At 45.0% G+C, this 21,921-nt stretch overlaps 1 protein-coding gene across 5 annotated transcripts; it reads right to left on the reverse strand.

Annotated features, from left to right (window-relative positions):
* Positions 1–449: 449 nt before the first annotated feature.
* On the reverse strand, positions 450–21,681 carry TCP11 (t-complex 11). 5 transcript variants are annotated; one of them, XM_019830479.3, is made up of 10 exons: positions 21,546–21,681; positions 21,084–21,221; positions 17,821–17,917; positions 11,655–11,775; positions 4,433–4,653; positions 3,299–3,435; positions 2,800–3,017; positions 2,539–2,720; positions 1,620–1,783; positions 450–881 (listed from the first exon to the last, which is right to left on the reverse strand). In XM_019830479.3, the coding sequence occupies exons 2-10, from the start codon at positions 21,205–21,207 to the stop codon at positions 649–651; spliced, it is 1,497 nt and encodes a 498-aa protein (XP_019686038.2). In that variant the 5' UTR covers positions 21,208–21,221; positions 21,546–21,681; the 3' UTR covers positions 450–648. The 5 variants fall into 5 exon arrangements, with proteins under 5 accessions (XP_019686038.2, XP_011280560.2, XP_019686039.2 ...); XM_011282258.4 differs by having other exon boundaries at positions 21,084–21,226; positions 21,546–21,680; XM_019830480.2 differs by lacking the exon at positions 21,546–21,681 and adding an exon at positions 21,349–21,491.
* Between the last annotated feature and the right edge of the window lie 240 nt (positions 21,682–21,921).

A 21,921-nucleotide genomic window follows, 5' to 3' on the forward strand; every position in this document is an offset into this window, starting at 1 on the left:
GCCTCAACAGAATGCCTGCTAGCAGCCAATATCATCTCCATGCAGCCTCAGTTTCACCCTGCTGCAGACCTGCAATAGACTCTTCCTATTTCTTGATTTCTTGTTGCATCATTTGAAATTTTCAGGGGAATTTGGTACTAGAAACGAGGTTTCTAGTAACCTATTTCAACCGCACCCAATCCTGAGCTGAATTGGACAAAAATTTCTGACTTCCAGAGAAGCCGTTATAGTCACATTTTGGATAATCCTACAGATTCTCAGAGCCCTCAGAGAAATGCTTTACCCTTAGAGAAATAATGCTAGCACCCGAGTGTCTTGGCTTCTCAGCTCTGCATGCTGAAGGGAGCCCCTGGCCAGCAGAGGAAAAGCTGGGGGTCTTTTGGCATCTCGGCTAGTTGGGGGCCCAGAGCACAGGGCTCAGCCACAGCTGAAGCACAGGAGAGCGGAGGTTTGCTTGCGGTTCAGAAGTTTATTAATGAATGAGTTTGGGCCAGCTGGTGTTTACATGCTGATCACTACAGCCCTGGGTGTACTGGCTGCAGGAGGGGAGGAGGGCTTCCTGCTCTGATGGTCAGTGGTGATGTCACCCCAGGAGAGTGATAAGGAGCTCTCCTGGGTCCAAGGCGCCAGGGCTTTGAGCTGGTGCTATCAGAGAGACTCCACTTCTGTTTCCAGTGCCTGAGCGGGAGGGATGAGGGTTTTTAGGATCTCCGTGTAGTACGGGCCAAACACCTTCTGATTGCGGTGCGTTAGGCTGACAAACTTTTGGCCCAATTCTGCCAGTTCTGCTTCAATGACGGTAAGGCCTCCAGGGAGATCTAACAGAGATCGCTGAACACCAAGGACCAAACAGCATTTGAGAAACAAATGGATCCGCTGATCTGTGAGCAGGAGACGACAGTGAGTAGGGAAAAGGCAAACAACTTTCAGGGGACAACATTACCCCTGCAACTCTACTCACTCAAGCTCCGAGTTAACTGAGATATTTACTAGCCGACCCACTCACCCAGAGATAAGGAAATTTGTTTTGTTTGGGAAGGGGGCTGCTATCTGGCTCCCAAGGACATAGCAAAGATCACAAACTAGTGGGCTAGTAAATTTTAGACTATTCAAAAGATTACCTAAGCACCTATCAGTAGATCCTAGTGAGTATTTATCACGAGGATCTTAGACCAATCCTTCGGATGGCTGAGGTTAAGAGCAAGGTCAAGTTCATGCCCTCCATTCCAACAGGGAGAAGTCCTTGCTATGGGAAAATGTCCTCTGGCTAATTCAGCATCAATTTGTTATTGCTGGGACGTGGGGGGTAGATGTCACATGTCTTGGACTACAGTCAGGAAACGACCCAGAAGGCCAGGGATGACCTAACCAGGTTGGTTGGGCAGCATGCCATACTCAGAAGTCATGAATTCCTGGATGCAAATCTTCCTTAGAACAAGAATCAGTCTTTAAACTAAAAGGAATATATTCTCAACCCAGCATTTTGAAAAAACTAAAGCCTAAACAGTGACTCGCCCAATGGTCATGCTTTTTATTGTTAAATGGTTTAGTAACTGACTTCCAGGGATGGGATCTACCTCTCACCAGAACATTCTCACCATCCCCACAGGCATACTCACCGATGACACTACGGACACAGTTCTCCTTCTTGGCAATGTTCTGGAGCTGTCCTATCAGAGACGCTGTGTTTTCACTGCTCAGAGCAGCAAGGCCCATGTTCTTGAGGCTTTGATGGATTTCCTGAGGCACCTGTTCACTCACAGTCTGCATAGCCTCCTCAGGCCTACACCATGAAGGAGAGTAAGCTGGTACCCAGCAGATGGCCCTGGCATAGGCCCAGAGCCAGGGAAGCCCCACACCAGGAGCTGGGCCCACTGGAGGGAGACCCCCAGATATCCTCCTGCCCTCACCCCAGTCCCTGGTAGCAGCAGGGCCCAGTGGGTAGGCTCAGCATCTTCACTACTATGCTCCAGATGCCAACTATTCTGATACAATGTTCTGCTTCTTAGGAAACAAGATAAACTATAAAGTCAACTCTGGACGTGAGTTTGGTATCCACTCAGAATTCTTTAGCCCTAATGGAGTTTATTTATGTATGTGTATATACAATTTTAACCCTTTCTTGGACATTTTCTGTGGTCACATGTCCTACTATCACCAATTACAGTGACAGACCTGGCCTTCTGATTCCTTTTTGTCGTCTGGTGTGACCCCTGCACACAGTGGATGTTCAATCAACACTCCTGGATATACCTAAGCCCAGCTCACTGGCATCCACTCAGCGAGACAATGACTGCTTTGTAGCAAACAAGATCATGCATCATTACGTAGTAAACTATCCTCCACACTACCCTTTTCGGAAGAAAGCTTTCTTTTTCTCTGTCACAAGTCTCAAGACCATTATGGAAAGACATCAACAGTCTTTGTGGATGGTCCCAATCTTTGTGGTCTGTGGTAGAACTGTCAGCATCATTCATGACCTGTCCATGTTCTGGTACCACAATTACCATCTACCCTAAAAAAATCTGTGCAGTTCACCTGGACTTAAACTCCTCCATCACGTCTTTGGTTATATGCTTCAGCTTATCCACAAACTGGGGTGAGCCAAACAACACGCTGCCAGAGAAACTACTGGCTACCAGCAGAACTGAGGCCAGGATGGTTAGCTGGCTCAGCTGGGACTCGAGCTCCTGCAGCTGTGTTCTATCCGTCAGCAGGGTCTGGGGGAGCAGGGAGAACAGGCTATCAGGAGATGAGGGTCCTGAACACAAAACACAGCGATGCCCTCCACAGACCTACCTCAGGGAAATCTTCATCTTCAGGGTCCCAGAGAAGGAGGTTCAGGAAACCCTGGGACAGCACCATTGTAGGGCTGAGGGGCTCAGGGCTGATGGCTGCCTCGCTCGGAGAGGAGCTGGCCACACTGGCGGAGTCAGAAGTGTCAGGGCAAGTCGGAAGTGGTGTGGTGAGGTCCGCCGCTGCTTGGGTCAGCCATTTGGTGGTGTGACTGAGGAGGCCTGTGATAGGAAGAGAGTGGGGAAGTGGGGAAATGTGTTCGGCATCCGCATCCCTAAAGCTCCAAGACTAAGGTTCTCTTCAAGATATGCTCCTGGTCAACAAATCAGAGCTTCGGTGGCAGCAGGGGTGGAGGGTGTCTGTCTCAGACAACTCTTCCTTCTCCCTCCCGCTACCTAAGGAAGAAATTTTCTGCTCCCAAGAGGCAAAATACTCTCTAACATCACAGCAGTCAGACCCAAGATCATATCTTTCCACTCCTGCCCTCGAGTTATTTACATACTTGGCTGCTTATTGAGGAGTTCCTGGAACGTAGCCCGTTCATGCTGGATGGAATGTTCCTGCAGGTGGGGTTGAAGGCTCTGGATAGTGTAGTTCACCATGTCCATTTTCATCAGGCCCAGGACCTGGAAGATCCCCCTGACACAGAAAATAAAATATACTCTGAAAAGAAATCTAGTGAGAGGGGAACCTACCGAAAGTGTCATTAAATCACTGTATTCCAGAGTTAGAAGCTCTAAAACTAACTTAGTCCCACCTCCTAAGTTTACAGAAGATAACATTGTGATGAGGGGACTCACGACCCAAGGCCCAGAGTAAGTGAATGGCGGAGTGAGGAACTGTTAAGTCTCTGGACCTTGAAGCCTCCAGGCTAGCTCTCTCTCCACATGATCATTCTGTTGTCTGTCTTAAAAGGTAGAGTCAGGGACACCTGGGTGGCTCAGTTGGTTAAGCATCTGACTTCGGCTCAGGTAATGATCTCATGGCTTCATGGGTTCGAGCCCTTGCATCAGGCTCTGTGCTGGCAGTGCAGAGCCTGCTTGGGATTCTCTCTCTCTCTCTCTCTCTCTCTCTCTCTCTCTCTCTCTCTCTCTCTCTCTCTCTCCCCCCCCCCCCCCGACTCGTGCTGTCTCTATCTCTCTCAAAATAAATTTAAAAAATAATAATAAATAAAAGGTAGATTCAGCAAAGGGGAATATACCAGCATGCTAATGAATCTTTCTGGGAAATGGGATTATAGGTGATGTTATTTCTGAAGCCATTTCTAGGCCAATCACTCCTCTCTCTCTTTTTTTTTTTTTTTTTTAACTGTCTGGGTCTTGCTTTCTTTAGCTATTATACAGGAATAACCTCCCATCCCTGTCCCCCCCCACTGTGAAAGCCTGAGGAAAAGATGTTTGAACACATACTCTATATAATGTTTCATGATAGGATGTTATATGGGAGGCCCAACCAACCTAAGGCCATTTGGGGCGGGGAAATAGCTAATAGGCGAGCAAAGAGAAAAGAGAGGAATTAGTCTGGTCTTCAGTAGGGAAGAGCCAGCCAAGACAGGGGCTGTAATCTAGTGTCTGACCCCACTTTCCTGGCCCAGGGACTGAGGCAGGTTTCAAGGGACGGCAGTCAAGTTTCACACCTCAGTAACCAAACAGGGTCTGTGATGTTCTCTAGTTTCTGCACTGCTTCATCTCGAACTGGCGCACACAGCAAAGTCATCGTGTCGAGAATATACTTAGAGAGATGCGGGACATCCAGAGCTCCACGTTCTGCCTTCTGCTTGAGGAGCTCCGTGTCCAGTGCTTCTTCAATATCACTTCTTAGGCGGTTCTGGCGTGGTAACAGCAGTGAGAGCAAGATCTGCCCAGGAAAGAAATCAAAGGGAGTCACTTTCTGGGCAAAGCCCCGAACCTTCCCTCATGGACAACCCCTTCAGTCAAGGACGTCAGCCTGTCTTTTGGGGACCAAGAAGTGGGGTCCCTAAATTTCCTAGAGAACATTATTTATCTTTGTTGAGAGGCCGATAAGAGTTCAAGGCTTTAGGGGATCGATATAGCAACAGTGCATCGTTTTCTAGGTAGAATGAGATAAAGAGACAAGTAAAATCAAGGAGTGTGGTAAAAAGAAACACAAAGAACAACAAATATAAAATATACACATCACACAGTGATGAGGTACTCTTAATTTTAAAATGCTGACACTCCTAAAATGAACAAATCAGGAGACTATAGATGCTGGCAAGAATGTGGAGAAACAGGAACCCTCTTGCACCGTTGGTGGGAACGCAAACAGGTGCGGCCGCTCTGGAAAACAGGGCGGAGGTTCCTCAAAAAAATTAAAAATAGATCTACCCTATGACCCAGCAATAGCACTGCTAAGAATTTACCCAAGGGATACAGGAGTGCTGATGCATAGGGGCACTTGTACCCCAATGTTTATAGCAGCACTTTCAACAATAGCCAAATTATGGAAAGAGCCTAAATGTCCATCAACTGACGAATGGATAAAGAAGATGTGGTTTATAAATACAATGGCATACTACTTGGCAATGAGAAAGAATGAAATCCGGCCTTTTGTAGCAACGTGGATGGAACTGGAGAGTGTTATGCTAAGTGAAATAAACCATACAGAGAAAGACAGATACCATATGTTTTCACTCTTATGTGGATCCTGAGAAACTTAACAGAAGACCATGGGGGAGGGGAAGGGGGGAAAAAGTTATAGAGAAGGAAGGGGGCAAATCATAAGAGACTCTTGAAAACTGAGAAGAAACTGAGGGTTGATGGGGGGTGGGAGGGAGGGGAAAGTGGGCGATGGGCATTGAGGAGGGCACCTGTTGGGATGAGCACTGGGTGTTGTATGGAAACCAATTTGACAATAAATTTCGTATTAAAATAAAAAATAAAAAGCAGACATTTTTTAGATTATTTTACTTCAAAGGGCGAGGAAGAAATAGGCCAAGGAACAGTTAAGGGGCACTGGAAATAGCCTATTAACTCCAAAATGTAAGTTCCCTGTGAAAAGAGACTCTGTTCATCCCTGTACCTCTGTAACATAGAGAACATGGTGGGGGTGAGGGAGAGGTTCAACGCATACCTGTGTAACTGAGAGGAGTACTGTGTGGTACCACGTTTCCCACCTGTTCGGACTCGTCTTAAATACAAGTCTGTCCACACTATCCAAATGGTCAGGGTACCTGGGTGGCTCAGTTGGTTGAGCGTCCGACGTTGCCTCAAGTCATGATCTCACAGTTCGTGAGTCCGAGCCCCACCTGGGGCTCTCTGCTGTCAGTGTGGAGTCTGCTTCTGATCATCTGTCCCCCTCTCTCTGCCCCTCCCCCGCACACAGTGTCTCTTTCTCAAAAGTAAACACTAAAAAAACCCAAAAAACATGTAAATGGTAAACTATGCCAGTTACCGGCTGGAGGTTCTCAGTGCCAAGTGTACCCTCCAGGGCCTACTTTGGGAAAACAGAGCCAGGCCCTTGAAGTATTTTTACTTTGCCGGCCGGCTAGCATAATGGTAACTCTTGTTCGCAGAGGGAGCCGGAGAGATCCCGAAGGAGGAAGAGGCCTGCCTTCTTGGCTCTGGTGGGCGCCTCCACAGCATGTTCCTGCGGTACTGTGGTTTCTCTTGGTTCACATTACTTTCTGGGTCCTTTCTTCCGATTGGACCCTAACAGATACCAAACTGGTAGCACAGGTGACGTGTGAACTCAAAAGGCCACAGACCCGTTGGATCTGTGGCGCAGGAAGCAGCAAGGACTTTAGATGCCTCAGGAAGACGTGCAAACTACAGGATGGCAGATAATCCCCAGAAAATGTCAGCAGCCTGCCACCCCAGCAAAGTTGCTAGAGCTTCGGTGGTCTGCACATTGTCTAGCTAACCCCTCCAAGGTGAAGGACAAGTCGTGGTACCTCAAACCACCCACCATGAAAAAAGAGGTGTAACACTTGCAGGCCTTTCTGGGTTTTCGAGGCAACATATACCACAAGTGAATTTGCTCCTGCAACACTCATCTAAGGTCACTCATAAGGTTTCCAGTTTCAAGCGGGAACCAGAGTGAGAGTAGTCCCTACAGCAGCAGGTCCAGGCTGTCATACAAGCTGCAGTACCGTTTGGGCCACATGATCCTACAGGTTCAGTGATACTTAAAGTGTCCATGGCAGGTAAGGATGCTGTTACACAGCCTCTGGCAGGCACCAGTAAGAGCATCGCGGCACAGACCTCTAGAGTTTTAGAGCGAGTCTATGCCCTCTCTGCAAATCGCTATTTGCCTTTTGAGAAACAGTTTTTGGCTTGCCTCTGGGCTTTTGCAGAAGTAAACACCTCACCATAAGACACTCGGTGGCCAGGTGGCCTGTGCTTCCCAGGAAGAACCATGTGTTGTCTGACCTACCTAACCATATGATTAGGCCTGCACCACAGCAATCGATCATCAGATGAAATGGCCCATAGGAGACCAAGCATATACTGGGATAGGACAGATTTATGGAGCAAAATAATAGAACAGAGTCCAGAAATAAAACCTGGATATATGGCCAAATGATTTTTTAAAACAATGCCAAGACCATTCACTAGGAAAAGGACAGTCTTTTCAACAAATGGTGCTGGGGAAACTGGCAAGCTACACATAAAATAATGAAGTTGGACCCTTACCTCACATCTTATAAAAACAACTCAAAATGGATCAAAGACATAAACAGAAGAGCTAAAATCCTAAAATTCTTAGAAGGAAATAAAGGGATAAATCTTCATAATCCTGGATTTGGCAAGATATGACACCAAAGGCAAAAGGAACAAGCCAGATAAATTGGACTTCACCAAAATTAAAACTTCTGTGCAAAGGACATTATCAAGAAAGTGAAAAAACTACCCACAGAATGGGAGACTGTATTTGCAAAAGATTTACCTAACAAGGGGCTACTATCCAGAATATGTAAAGACCTCTTATAACAACAACAAACAACCCACCCAGTTTAAAAACGGACAAAGGACTTGAATCAACATTGCTCCAAAGATGACACAGAACACGGGCAACAAGCAGAGGAAAAGATGCTTAACACCACTAGCCACCAGGGAAGTACAGATCAAAACCCCAGTGAGATCCTACTTCATGTCCACCAAGACATGTCTATAATGACAAAAGAAATGAAGAGCTGGGGAAAATGTGGAAAAACTGGAACTCTCATGCCTTGCTGGTGGGAATGTAAAATGGTACAGCCACCGTTGAAAGTAATTTAGTGGTTTCTCAGAGTTACCAGATGATTCGGCAAGGCCACCCCTGGGTATGTACCCGAGAGAGCAGAATATAGGTGTTCAAACAAAAACTTGTCTATGAATGTTCAAATGAGTACAACTCGCAATAGCAAAAATGTGAAAACAACACAAATGTCCGTCAACAGATGAATGGATGAACAAAATGTAGTGTATCTATACAATGGAATTTTATTTGGCCATAAAAAGGAATGAAACTTTGACACTTGCTTACAACATGGATGAACCTTGAAAATATTACGCTACAGCGAAATCTGCCACATACAAACGGACAAATATCATACGATTCTCTTTATATGAGGTACCTAGCGTAGTCAACACACAGAGACAGAAAGTAAAATAGAGGATACCAGACTCTGCAGGAAGGAGGTAATGAAGAGTTGCTATTAATGGGTACAGTTTCTGCTTGGGAAGATAAGAACGTTCTGGAAATGGATGGGATGATGGTCGCCCAACATTGGGAATGTACGTGATGCCACTGAATTGTGACTCTTAGAAATAATTAAGACAGCGGGATGCCTGGCTGGCTCAGTCCATAAAACATGCAACTCTTGATCTCAGGGTCATGAATTTAAGGCCCAGGTTGGACATGGAGCCTACTTTAAAAAAAAAGAAAAAAAAATTAAAATGGTAAAAATTTTGTTACATATGTTTACAATTTCAAAAATCCTTAAAAATACAAAGCCCCTAATAAGGCGCCACTCCCCAGTGAGGATCAACCAACCACCTCACCTGGTGGCAGATGATTTCTCTGGACCTCTTCCACCGGGGAGAGGACAGATTCATCCTCACTGGAACAGACACATATTCTGGATATGGGTGTGAATGCTTCTATCAGCACCAACATCTGTGTACTCATAGAATGTCTTAGCCACTGTCCTGCCCCGTCTGATCAAGGATGCATCTTCTAGCAAAGGAAGTGCAGCACTGGGTTCATACCCACCTCCCCCTTGAATCAACAGGCCTTAACTGAAAACTGGAATGGCTTATTGACTTGATCACAGCATGAGTTGAGGGACAAAACCCTGAAAGGAAGAGGTTCTGTCTGATAAGATGCAATACAGTCTTTGAATCAAAGACCACCATATGGTATAGTTTCCCAAAGCCAGAAAACATGGTCCTAGGAATCAGGGAGTGGAGGTAGGACTGGTTTCTCTTACCATCATACCTAATAACCTACTTGGAGAATTTTTGTTTCCCATCCTGCTAACTTTAGGCTCTGCTGATGCTCAGTTGGCATTGGTTCCAGCGATCAGAAGATGTGGCTGCACCTGGTTATTCTGAGCTCCTCAGACCACTGAACCAATAGGCTGAAAAAAGGAGTTCTTCTACTGGCTAGAGCAAATGACCTGGCTGTGGAGAGGAAACCAGGTTGGTGCTACACAATGAGGGCAAGATGATTCTCTGAGGTTCCTCTTGGTACTTCCACACCTAATAATAAAGGTTAGCAGAAAACCACAGCATACAAACAACAATAAACTGCTTTAAGGACTCAGTCTCTTTGGCAATGAAGGTTTGGGTCACTCTAGCATGTAAAGTAACCCAACCGCTGAGGCTCTGGCTGTGGACAAGAGAAATATGGAATCAACAGTAGCAGGAAGCCATAGGTCAACAATAGCCTTGTGACCAACTACAGAAACAAAAACTATAGATTTTCTCTTTGCCTGTTACAAGTATGGGTTTATTTGTATATGCTAACCATGTTCTTCTCTCTCCTTCCATTATCTAACAGATCGGTTACTGAAAGTTAACCTTACAATTTGGACTTTAGGTAACGGAATATTCAGAAGGACTGTGGCTGGATTTGAGGAGCAATACAGATAGCAATGGTTACAGTAACTGTTGGGAATGTGAGTCTCATTTTATGGAAAGAATGAGAACTTGTAAGACAGCTGTATCTTAATAGGTAGAAACAGAGTTCTTTTCAGGAATTGCAATGTGTGTGGAAGGGTGCATGTGGAAGCTGAGCGGCCACAGGAATGGAATGTAACATTTGTCAATTTATTGTCTCTCAGTTCCAAGTCCATCATTTTTTTCTCTGCTCTGAGAAAATGAGTAAGTCCCTTAAATATTCTTCCTTTACCAGGTGGCACAATGTTAAGCCTCATCTGTAGAGGGCACTATTAGTTTTCTGCGCTGCTTAACCAATTAGCATAAATTTAGAAGCTTAAAACAGCACACACATTTCTTATCTCACAATTTCTGTGGATCAGGAGCCCAGGCACAGTTTAGCTGGGTCCTTCGTCCAGAGTCTCACGAGGCTGCGGTCAAGGTGTTGTCTGGCCTACATGACCATTTGGAAGCTGCACTGGAGAGGAAGCTGTCACCAGGCTCATTCCAATTGCTGGAAGAATACGTCTCCTTCCACCTGTAGACTTGAGGGCCCCAGCTTCTTACTGGCTGTTAGATGGATGTTGTCCTTAGATCCTAGAGGCCACCTGCATTTCCTTGCCATGAGACCCTCTCCATGGACAGTTCACAACACACCTGTTTGCTTCTTCAAGGCTGCAAGAGACTTTCTCCAGTCTGCTAAGATGGGGTCTTTCATAGTGAAATGCATTTCTAGGACAGACATCCCATCATCCTTGCATGTTCTACTGGTTACAGGCAAGCTACAGATCTCATCCACTCAAGGAGAGGGGATTATACAGAGGCGTGGATCACTGGGGGACACCTTAGGATGTGCCCACCACATACTAGAAAGACACTGCAAAAGGCGAGAGCTTCCCTTCCTGGTTCTGGAATCCTCACTTGGCATTATGCAGTGTGTGTGTGTGTGTGTGTGTGTGTGTGTGTGTGTGTGTGTGTGTGTGTGGCTTTGCCAGTAGCTGGCTCCCACAGCCTGAGTGGCTTCTCCAGGGCTCAGTTCCTGCAGAGCAAGTGTCTACCTGTCCAGGGCCAGGCTCCTGCTGCAGCACCCAGGTCCTGCAGTGCCCAGTGGTCAGCAGCCCACAGGCTGGTAGCCTCCCCTGGCACAGCCATAGGAGCATAATATATTCTCCTTAGATCTGATATCTTAGTATACTTTAGTTTTCTTTGCTTCTCACTAGTTCAAAGATCTTGTTTCTCCAATTCCATGTTATAATAATTTTTTTAAAAGTAGGCTTCATGCCAGTGTGGAGCCCAACACGGGGCTTGAATTCACAACCCTGAGATCAAGACCTGAGTTGAGATCAAGAGTTGGATGCTTAAGCAACTGAGCCACCCAGGTGCCCCACAATAATTTTTATTTTAAAACTTCCTCATTGAGGGTGCCTGGTTGGCTCAGTCAGTTAAGCATCTGACTTCAGCTCAGGTCATGATCTTACAGTTTGTGAGTTCAAGCCCTGCTTCAGGTGAACAGAAGTCCCACTTCGGTTGAGCCCCGCTGCTCTCTCTCCCTCTTGCTCACTTGTGCCCTCTCTCTCTCTCAAAAAACTAAATAAGTAAATAAAAAACTCCCTTGTTGAAACTGTGTGATTTCCATCTACTGATTAGACTGATTCATGGGTCATGTTCAGTTAGGATCTGCTAGCTACTGACATTCCAATGACCTTGGAGATGTCTAGGACATTCACATTTACAAATGGAAAGTCTGTCACTCACCTCTTTAATTTCTTTCAGAAGTTCAAGAGCACAACTGAAGTCTGGGGGAGTAGCTGACAATTGTTCTTTAAGATGGTCCCAAAAGGCATTATGCATTGTCTCCTTGACCTTGCCTTCCAAACTGTAAGAGGGTTAAATGAGCAAATTACTTTCTCTACCCAAAAACTGCTATAAGGTCATTATCTCCTAAGCCCCAAACAAACTGCATTTGATAGGACAAAAGATGATTATACTGGCAGGGAAAGGCCAGGAACTGTGTTTAGACTGTAGCAAAGTTGACAAGCTGGGGCCAGACTTGGATGTCATCAAGGGCATCAGTAAAAGCTCTCAGAAGGGCTCTTCATGATTCCAAGCAGCCCTCCCCGCCCTGCAACACGAAGAATCCTGAAGACATGTCAGGCCAGCTTTAGCACTGATGTTGCATCTAACCTAGATAATATGTGACTTAGTTTCCATTTATGTATGCATACAACAATGAACTAAATGATCTTTTATTTTCTTACAGTCCTAAAATGAAAAACAGGATTTTCCTTCTTTGATAATACTCAAATATACGTATTTCCAAATCAACAGATCCAAAACTGAATTTGCTATCTTTTTTTTTTAATTTTTTTTAACATTTATTTATTTTTGAGACAGAGAGAGACAGAGCATGAACAGGGGAGGGGCAGAGAGATGAGGGAGACACAGAATCTGAGGCAGGCTCCACGTTCTAAGCTGTCAGCACAGAGCCCGATGCAGGGCTCGAACTCATGGACTGCGAGATTGTGACCTGAGCCAAAGGCGGACGTTTAACCGACTGAGCCACCCAGGTGCCCCATGAATTTGCTATCTTCCCTCCAAACCTGTTCCTCCTGTATTCCCAATCTCACTGGTACTACCAGGTAGCCAGTCATGAGGGCCAGAAAGATCCATCATTTCTTTCCCTTAAAAAACAACAACAAAAAAACAGAAGCAAAGGCAACTCCATTTAGAAAGAACAGTCTTTTCAGAATGTGGCACTGGGACAACTGGACAGCCACATGCAAAAACAATGTGTCTAGACACAGACCTGGTACCTTCCACAAATGGATCACAGGCCTACATGTAAAATGTAGATAACACAGAAGATAACACAGGAGAAAATCTAGGTAGACTGTGGGTTTGGCAAGGACCTTTTGTATTTTTTATTTTTGTTTTTATTTTTTTAATGTTTATTTTTTTGAGAGAGCGAGAGAGACAGAGCATAAGTAGGGGAAGGGCAGAGAAAGAGGGAAACACAGAATCTGAAGCAGGCTCTAGACTCCAAGCTGTCAGCACAGAGCCCAACGTGGGGCTCGAACTTGTGAACTCCAAGATCATGACCTGAGTCAGAGTAAAATGCTTAACCAACTGAGCCACCCAGGCACCCCTGGCAACAACCTCTTAGATAAAACACCAAAAGCAAGATCCATGAAAGAAAAAAATTGGCAAGTTGGAAAACTTGTGCTCTGTGAGATACGCTGTTAAGGGAATGAAAACACAAAGCACAATCTTTGCAAAACACATATCTGACAAAGAACTAGTATCCAAAATAGACAAAGAACTCTTAAAACCCAACAAGAAGAGAACAACCCAGTTTTAAGACAGGGAAAGATCTGAACAGACACTCAAGTCTGTTCACCAAAGTTGTCATGCAGATGGCAAATGAGCATATGAAAAATGAGCATACTCAACATCATTTTATCAGGTAACTGCAAATTAAACAACAATGACGTAACAATACACATCGATGAGAATGCCCCAAATCCCAAATGCTGACACCACCAAATGCCGGTGAGGATGTTAAGCAACTCTAAGAACTCTCATGCATTCCTGGTGCAAAATGGTACAGCCACTCTAAAAGATGGTTTGGCAGTTTCCTACAAAATTAAACATACTCCTGTCAGTAACTGTGCTCTTCCATATTTAAGCAAATGAGTTGAAAACTTACGTCCACACAAACACTTGCACAGGGAGGTTTATAGCAGCTTGATTCATAATTGCCAAAACCTGGAAGCAACCAAGACGTCCTTCTGTAGCTGAGTGGACAGACAGACTGTGGTACAACTGGACAACGGGATTTTATTCAGCATTACAGAGAAATAAGCTACCAAGCCCCAAAAAGACACGGGAGAATCTTACATTTTTTTTTTAACATTTATTCATTTTTGAGGGAAAGAGACAGAGCGTGAGCGGGGGAGGGGCAGAGAGCGAGGGAAACACAGAATCCGAAGCAGGCTTCAGGCTCTGAGCTGTCCGCACAGAGCCCAACGCAGGGCTCAAACCCACAAACTGTTGAGATCACGACCTGAGCCAAAGCCAGACGCTCAACTGACTGAGCCACCCAGGTGCCCTGACATGGAAGAATCTTAAATGCATATTACATAATGAAAGAAGCCAATCTGAAAAGGCTACATATTGTATGATTCCAATTATAGGACATTCTGGAAACCAACAGAGACAGTAAGAGGAGCAGTGGTTGCCAAGGATTCGTGGAGCAGGGACTAAAGGGCGAACAAGTAGAGCACAGGGGATTTTTAGGTCAGTGAAATCACTCTGTATGATACAAAAATGGTGAATTCATGACATTACACACTTTTCAAAACCCATAGAATATATAATACAAAAAATGAACCCTAATGTAAACTATGGACTTGAGTTAATAACAACGTATTAATACTAGATCACCAATTGTCACAAGTGACCTATTACAAGATATAAACAATGGGGCAGAAGAGGGGCTGTGTGGGAACTTTGTACCTTCCAATCATTTTTCTGCAAAACAAAACTACTTTAACAAAATGTGTTGGGGCACCTGGGTGGCTCAGTTGGTTAAGCATCCAACTTCAGCTCAGGTCATGATATGGTTCTTGAGTTCAAGCCCCACATCGGGCTCTGCGCTGACAGCTCAGAGCCTGGAGCCTGCTTCGGATTCTGTGTCTCCCTCTCTGCCCCTTCCCCACTCATACTCTCCCCCTCTCTATCAAAAATAAATAGACATTAAAAATTTTTAATGTTTATTAATTTAAAAAAAGAATGACAGGAATTAATTTTCCTCTGAAAGTTTATTTAAATGATGTCTCTAAATCTACAGAGTTAGACTCATAAGAAAAGGAACCATTTGCAAAGTCTGAGGCTGTACCTAGTCATTGCCAAGTAACTATTGGTTTTCTTGAATTAAACATCCCCCCCCCCAGAAAAATACAGTAGTCATGCATGCTTCTTGTAAAACAAAAATTCAGCAATACAAAGATGAAAAAGAACAAAAAGTTAAAGTTCCTCTCCCAACACACCATTCCCAATCATCAGAGGTAACCAACTATAATCTGTCCAATGGTCTAAGGTGCATTAGAATTGTTCTCAACTCTTTTCTCCTCATCCTACTTAACCAATCCATCTCCAAGTTCCCTAAACTGTGCATCTTAAATGTGTCTGAAATCCATCCCTTCCTCCCAGCACCTCTCACCCAGACGACTGCAGTAGCCTATTCACTGGTCCCCCTGCCTTCAGTCTTGTCCCTTGTCATTCTGTTCTCCACCAATTCATTCTAAAATCAAGGACTTCTTGGGGCGCCTGGGTGGCCCAGTCAGTTAAGCGTCAGACTCTTGATTTCAGTTCAGGTCATGACCTCACAGTCGTCAGATGGAGCCCACGCTGGGCTCTGCTCTGGGCAAGGAGCTTGCTTAAGATCCTCTCTCTCTCACTCTGCCCCTTCCCAATATGCATGTATGCACTCTCTCTCAAAAATAATAAAATAAAATAAAATAAAATAGAATAGAATAGAATAAGATAGAATAAGATAGAATAAGATAGAATAAAATAGAATAAAATAGAATAAAATAGAATAAAATAGAAAATAGAATAAAATAGAATAAAATAGAATAAAATAGAATAAAATAGAATAAAATAGAATAAAATAGAATAAAATAAAATAAAATAAAATAAAATAAAATAAAATAAAATAAAATAAATAAAATACTCCTAAAATTCAGTCCTGATCACGATGCCATGCTCATTTAAAGTCCTCTAGGGGCTTCCCCTCATCAGCAACATAAACCACTACCTGGACCCATCTGGATATTGCTCTGTCTCCTGTCTCCTTTTCCACTTTATCTCCTCTTATCTCATAGCATGTTGTGCTCAACCACACCAAGGTACTTGTAAAGAACATACTATATTCTTGCCTCTGACATAGTTTCCTCGGCCAGGAGCATTCTTTCACACCTAAACCATCTGGAAAGTATCTATTCCACCTCTAAGACTCAGCTCAAATCTTCATAAGCAACTCAAGTCTTCCTCTGTGGGCCAATCTTCTCTGACCCTCCTTAAGCAACTGAGGACTCTCATGAAACTCTATATACACAACTATGAGTGAATTTACCAGTCTTTACTGTTATTCAACTGTCGCTCCTACAAAAGCTTCCTAACAGCAATGACAGTACCTTATTTATCGATAATGCTATCTCTATCTCCAGCACTCCCCATTTTTGCCTACCACATAAGGACTCAATATAACACCTATTGAATGAATGCCCAAACACGGGATTTCCCTTCGGAATGTGCAATTGTCACGAACACCATCCTGTGCACAAGGGAAGCCAATTGCCAATAATGAGTGACCTCTAACTGTTATTTCAACCTTTTTCCTGATATGAATTTGGTGTTACCTTACGTGAAAACCCAGCTCTGAATCATAGTATTTCCCCTGTTTCATTTCTCCCTCTGGCATCACTTCTATCCACCCTCCCCCCAACTGTCTCACTACTGCCCCTTTGGCAGACCTTCACTCCCAGTTTCATTCTTTTCTCCTCCCCTTCAAGCAACAAACACATCTAAGCAGTGAGAGAGATGCTAGGAAATGTGGATTTTGGTGAAAACCTGTTCCCATAGAGGCTGTGCTTGGCATGGACCCCCACTGGTACCAGGCAAGGGCAAACCAGAGCACAGAGAGGAGGGAGGGGAACAGCCTGTGACAGAGAATGGCCCTTTAGTCACAGATTCCCTGAAGCTGCCACATAACAAAACCAGTGAAGGAAGCTGACTAATCACAGCTGCCCTCACGTATCCATTGGTGGGAAATTAGAACTGTTTTAAAATCCGACACCGACTTTACCCATTCAACTGCCAATAAACCAGCAGAGCCACTTAATTCACACTTACCAGATGGTTCTTATTTATTACACTGCCAATATAACTAACAATCAAAGTGAAGCTTGATGGAGGTGGGGGAGCATTATTTATCAACAGAGTTCTGATCCCGATTCCTAAAATAAACTGACTTGTGAGCCGGCCAAAAAGACAATTGAAAACGCCACTATGAGAAAACTAGTATTTTATCTGTGCCTGTTTAATCTGCGGTCACTTAAGAGAGTAATTGAAAGGAGCTATAAGGTAGGCAGCCGGGAGGATGACCCCAAAGATGTAGGATTCCTGGCATTCACACTGGTGTCATCTCATGTCCGGAGGGTGGGCTGGGCTCAGCACCCACCTTCTAGCAAACAGAACGCAGCAGAGGCAACAGGAGGCACTTCTGAGATGAGGCAACAAAAGACTGTGGGTTCTGTCGTGGGCACCATCTCTCACACCCTTATTCTCTCACTCAGAGGGAAGCCAGCTGCCACGTGGCAAGAAACTGAGGGGGGCTCTGGCCAGCAGTCGACACATTGACCGCAACGTCATGAGAGAGAGACCTTGAGCCTGAGGCCCACGGTTAAACCACGCCCATATTTCTGACCCACGCAAACTGTGAGATCACGAACACGGTTTTAGCTACCAAGCTTTGGGATCATTTGATGGCCACAATAGCCAGCCTACAGCACAGCCAGCAGCACAGGCTGCTTCCTCCACACCCATCAAAGAAGATCTGAAATCCACTCTATTGATATTTTATTAGTGGGGGGTCCCAAAATCAACATTCCAATAGTAATTACTTTGGTTGATTCACTAAATAACATTTGCTTCTTGACTCTCTAATACTAATAATTACTCTTCTGTTTAAATTGTTGAGACCTCTTAAGGTTTATATTCAGACACTGTATTTTCTCCAGTTTCATTGAGAAAGCACTGACTGTATTATTAAACAAAAATGCTTCAAGTCTGGTCAGAAGCCATTAGTGCTAAAACCTATGGCAGGATGAATAAAATGGGAAAATCAGAAAATCGGTACCTGCTTGGAGGCAAAACCTTTTCTTCCATGTGGAAATCACAATTCATTCCAGTATTGTTGTTCAGCTTAGAAACGTTGTCAACTGTGTCTATTGGACCTGTGATACAAAGAATTTATGGTGTACATCTGAAACCCACGTTTCATGCATCAACTCTACCTCAATTAAAAAAAAAAAAAAAAACTTATGGTGGACACAAGCCTAAATTTCTATTTTATTCAGAGATTCACTCTGGGTAGGCCCCAAATTTAGATTCATCAACTTGATCTTACACAAACTTCATTCAACCATTCTAGTCATTTCTGTTTCCTGAACTCCAGGCCCTGTGCCTGTAGTCGGGCATGTTGTAGCCAACTGTCCTAGGCCTCAGTGCCTCGCGGAATAGTCCAGCGTGGGGTACGGGAGGACAAAGAAGCTATTTTACAAATAACAAACAAGCCAAATGATTATGAAAGCAGCAAAGAAACAATGATTTGTGATTTGCAAAAATAAACATTTATCTAAGGGGACTGAGTCTACTCTCCTCTTCCAGCCTCTGATGAGAGTTAACATCTCCATATAGATGGTACTGAGTTGCACCAATGTCATTTGGTCTCATAAAGCAGTAGCTCCCAGATGTTAGGATTGCACAGACTAATCACATTTCCAAAAAAGACTTTTTTTTTTTTTTTTTAATTTTTTTTTTTTTTTCAACGTTTATTTATTTTTGGGACAGAGAGAGACAGAACATGAACGGGGGAGGGGCAGAGAGAGAGGGAGACACAGAATCGGAAACAGGCTCCAGGCTCTGAGCCATCAGCCCAGAGCCTGACGCGGGGCTCGAACTCACGGACCGCGAGATCGTGACCTGGCTGAAGTCGGACGCTTAACCGACTGCGCCACCCAGGCGCCCCCCAAAAAAGACTTTTGAGCAACGGACAACTTTTGTTTTGCCAAGTATGGACAGTGAGACCAGCAACTAAGCAAATAAAAAATCCACTCTACCACCACCAAGCCATCATTTCATAACAGAATAACCTCTAAAAAAAACAAAAAAACAAAAAAACAAAAAAACAAAAACAAAAACAACAAACAAACAAAAAAACCCAAAAAAACATAAGAACAAAAAACCAGAACGGGAATATTGTCAGAATAAAGAGTAGTCCTTTACACTGAATCAATTTAGCTTTAGGAAAAAACTCATTACAACATCTTTATTTTCTTTCACTAAATATTGCTAGGAATTTTGTCACGAACCAGCACTAGCTGTTGGGAGCCACTGCTCTAAAGTCTTAGCACAGACCCAGCTGACAACATTCTCACATAACAGGCATGAGAGTTATAATGATCACTTGTATGTGAAACGAAGCTGCACACAGCTAAGTCGTATTTTCCCATTCTCTTTCAACATCACTTCATAATTTGTTTCCAGCAAAGTCTCAGATTCCAAGATGTGGAGCAGATATAAATGAACTAAGATTGGCCGTGAGTTAGTTGATCTTTGTTGAAGCTGGGTGATGAGTAAATATGGTTCATGATACTAGTCACTATACTTTTGTAAATGATCCGGTTTTCCATAAGGAAGAAGATTCAAAATGTAAAAAGGAGGGGCGCCTGGTTGGCTCAGTGGGTAGAGCACACGACTCTTGATCTCAGGGCCAGGAGTCTATTGAAAAAAAAAAAAAAGGAAAAAAGGAAAGATAGTTATTGTAGAAAAAGGGTTACATAGGATGCCTTTATTCTTAGGAAATACATGATGAAGTTTTTAGAGGTAGTCATTATTCCAATTCTCAGCAAGAAAGAAAAAAATACACACATATATATATGAGACAGAGCAATGTGGCAGAATGTATATAGAGAGAGCAATGTGGCAGAATGTGTGTGTGTATATATATATATATTCAGCAAAAAAGAAAAAATACATAAATATATATGAGAGAGAGCAATGTGGCAGAATGTTGACAATGTGGACATTGCGCTTTGTTTACTTTTCAACAAAGTTGAAATATCTCAAAATTCAAAATTAAATAAAAAATTTATGGGTAAAAAGGTGATCGCAAATTTACCAAAAAGCCACTGAGCCCTTGCTTAGGTAAACATAAAGATGAAGTGAACCTTACATGCAGGGTTGGAAGTTCCCTTTATTTCTGCAGCCCTTCTGAAGTCCTTAGGGTCAGCCAAAAATGGCAAAACACAGTCAAATATGTAAATGGACCATCCCCTAATTCACTAATGCGAAATGAGAAGAGAACATCTTCAAAGGCAGAGTGAGCTACAGCACCTTACTGAAGGACTGAAAGATCACACAGAGAAACACTTTCCAACTACAAGTCAAAGTTCATAACATACTTTGACAAGATTGTTCTGTTGCTCACGAGTTTGGTGGCGCTGTGCAACTCCAACAGCTGTAAAACTCAGGAAAGGGGCGGGCCGAGAGAGAAATGAGAGGTAAAATCAACTAATGCAGATTTTTAAAATCCAGCCACCTGAAAAACGTGTTTACACTGTATTTACAAAATACTGGCTTCCACCCCCATATCAGATTCATAGCTAAATAAATTCCGCCGCACCCAATTTGCCACTTTGGGCCCATTCTGTTAGCCAGCAGCGCCCCCATGTGGCTATAGGAGAAACAAGTGTAATTCAACAGTAGCAGGGCGTTCAACTAATTTTTCCCATTTCAGTCTTCAAGAATTTAACTCAGGTTAAACTCTTGCAGGTGGACAGGTCTTCGGATTGATGCCTATTTAAATTCTCTAGAGATTATCGTAAGAGAAATACAGGATGCATCCTAGTGAGGCTGGACCTACCAAAGTGTGGGAGAGCCCTTGTGACCCAATAGGAACATAAAAGTACATCTATAGTACAGAGCTCAAGGAGCCCAAAGCAGTAGTAACCTCTTGAGTCAACGAAGCACCAAAAGAACACAATTCCCATCCGGGATCACTTGGGTCCTTTAAAGCTACTCCAAGGGTCCGCCATTTTCCACTTACAAATTCAAACTACAACGACAACGGCTGTGAACGAACACGGCGTCAAATCTTGTCAGATTCAAGTAATCACACCTGGCTCACTTCTTTTTCCTGGAACAACAACTCTTTGAAGACCTTTGGGTCATAGGGGGGCCTAGGGCCAGTGGGCAGAGACTGGGTGGTGGGAGGCCAGGCGAAGGGGGCCCAAAGCAAGAGGGACGGGAGGACGACAGGAGGATCGTGGGCCCTTCCTCCCCGCCGGCCCCACACTGGGCGCCGGCCGAGCGGCGAAAGGCCGGCAGGGCGGGACCTACAGGGAGGGTGGTCCTCAGGGCCGCTCTCGTTTTCCCCGGTCGGTGCTGAGGCTTCGAGCTTGCAGGACCCGCACTCTGCATCGCCTGGGTCCTTCAGAGGCACTTTCTCCTCGACGTCCGGCATGTTGCGGATGGAATCTAGACTGGGAGAAATGACGCTCCGTTGGCGTCGGGGAAGGGGACTCTCCAATTGCCGACCGGGGAGCTGAAGCCTGGCCCGTCGCGCCCGACCCGGACAGACCAAAAGAGTAGGGTGGGCACCTACGGGGCCTCCCGGGGGACAGACGGGACAAATGAGCCTAAAAGAGCGGTGCGGGGAGCCAGAAGTCGGGCTCTGGACGCGCAACGAGGAGGCAGCAGGCCGAGATACGGGCGGCCCTCCTCGTCCGGGTCGCCCGCCGCAGGCCCTCTCAGGCTCCGGCAGCAGGGGGAGCTCTCGGCGATCCGGCTCCCGTCGCTCACCTCCTCCCAGGCAACCCGCCGTCTGGTCTGGGGTCAGGGCTGCGGCCGCGCAGCCTCCGGGCCCGGGCTGTACCACTGCGGCGGGGGGGCGGGCAGCCGGGAGGGGCAGGACGGAGACGCGGAAGCAACTGGTCGAACCCCTTGCGCACCCCCGCCCGCCACGCCGGGGGCGCTCGGTGGGAGAGTCGGGGATTTGAGAACAAAGCGCCTCCCGTCTCCCGGGGCAACGGGCGGGATCACGTGCTCACCCCGCAGTCGGCCGCCCGCCGCCCGCCTTGCTGGGGCGGAGACGGTCAGGCTCGTGCTGGGTCCTCGTGGGCACGAAGCCCATCAGACCCTGCGTGGTCGCTGGGGCTGGTCTCTGCCTGGCATCTCC

The sequence above is a fragment of the Felis catus genome, chromosome B2 (genome assembly GCF_018350175.1).
Source record: "Felis catus isolate Fca126 chromosome B2, F.catus_Fca126_mat1.0, whole genome shotgun sequence".
Classification (NCBI taxonomy): domain Eukaryota; kingdom Metazoa; phylum Chordata; class Mammalia; order Carnivora; family Felidae; genus Felis; species Felis catus.

Coding starts and splice junctions, on each gene's coding strand:
- TCP11 (XM_019830479.3), bottom strand. CDS start 21,207: ATGCCGGACGTCGAGGAGAAAGTGCCTCTGAAGGACCCAGGCGATGCA. Junction 17,918..21,083: donor CCCTGAGGACCACCCTCCCT/GTAGGTCCCGCC, acceptor TTTGTATCACAG/GTCCAATAGACACAGTTGAC. Junction 11,776..17,820: donor AAGGTTTTGCCTCCAAGCAG/GTACCGATTTTC, acceptor ACCCTCTTACAG/TTTGGAAGGCAAGGTCAAGG.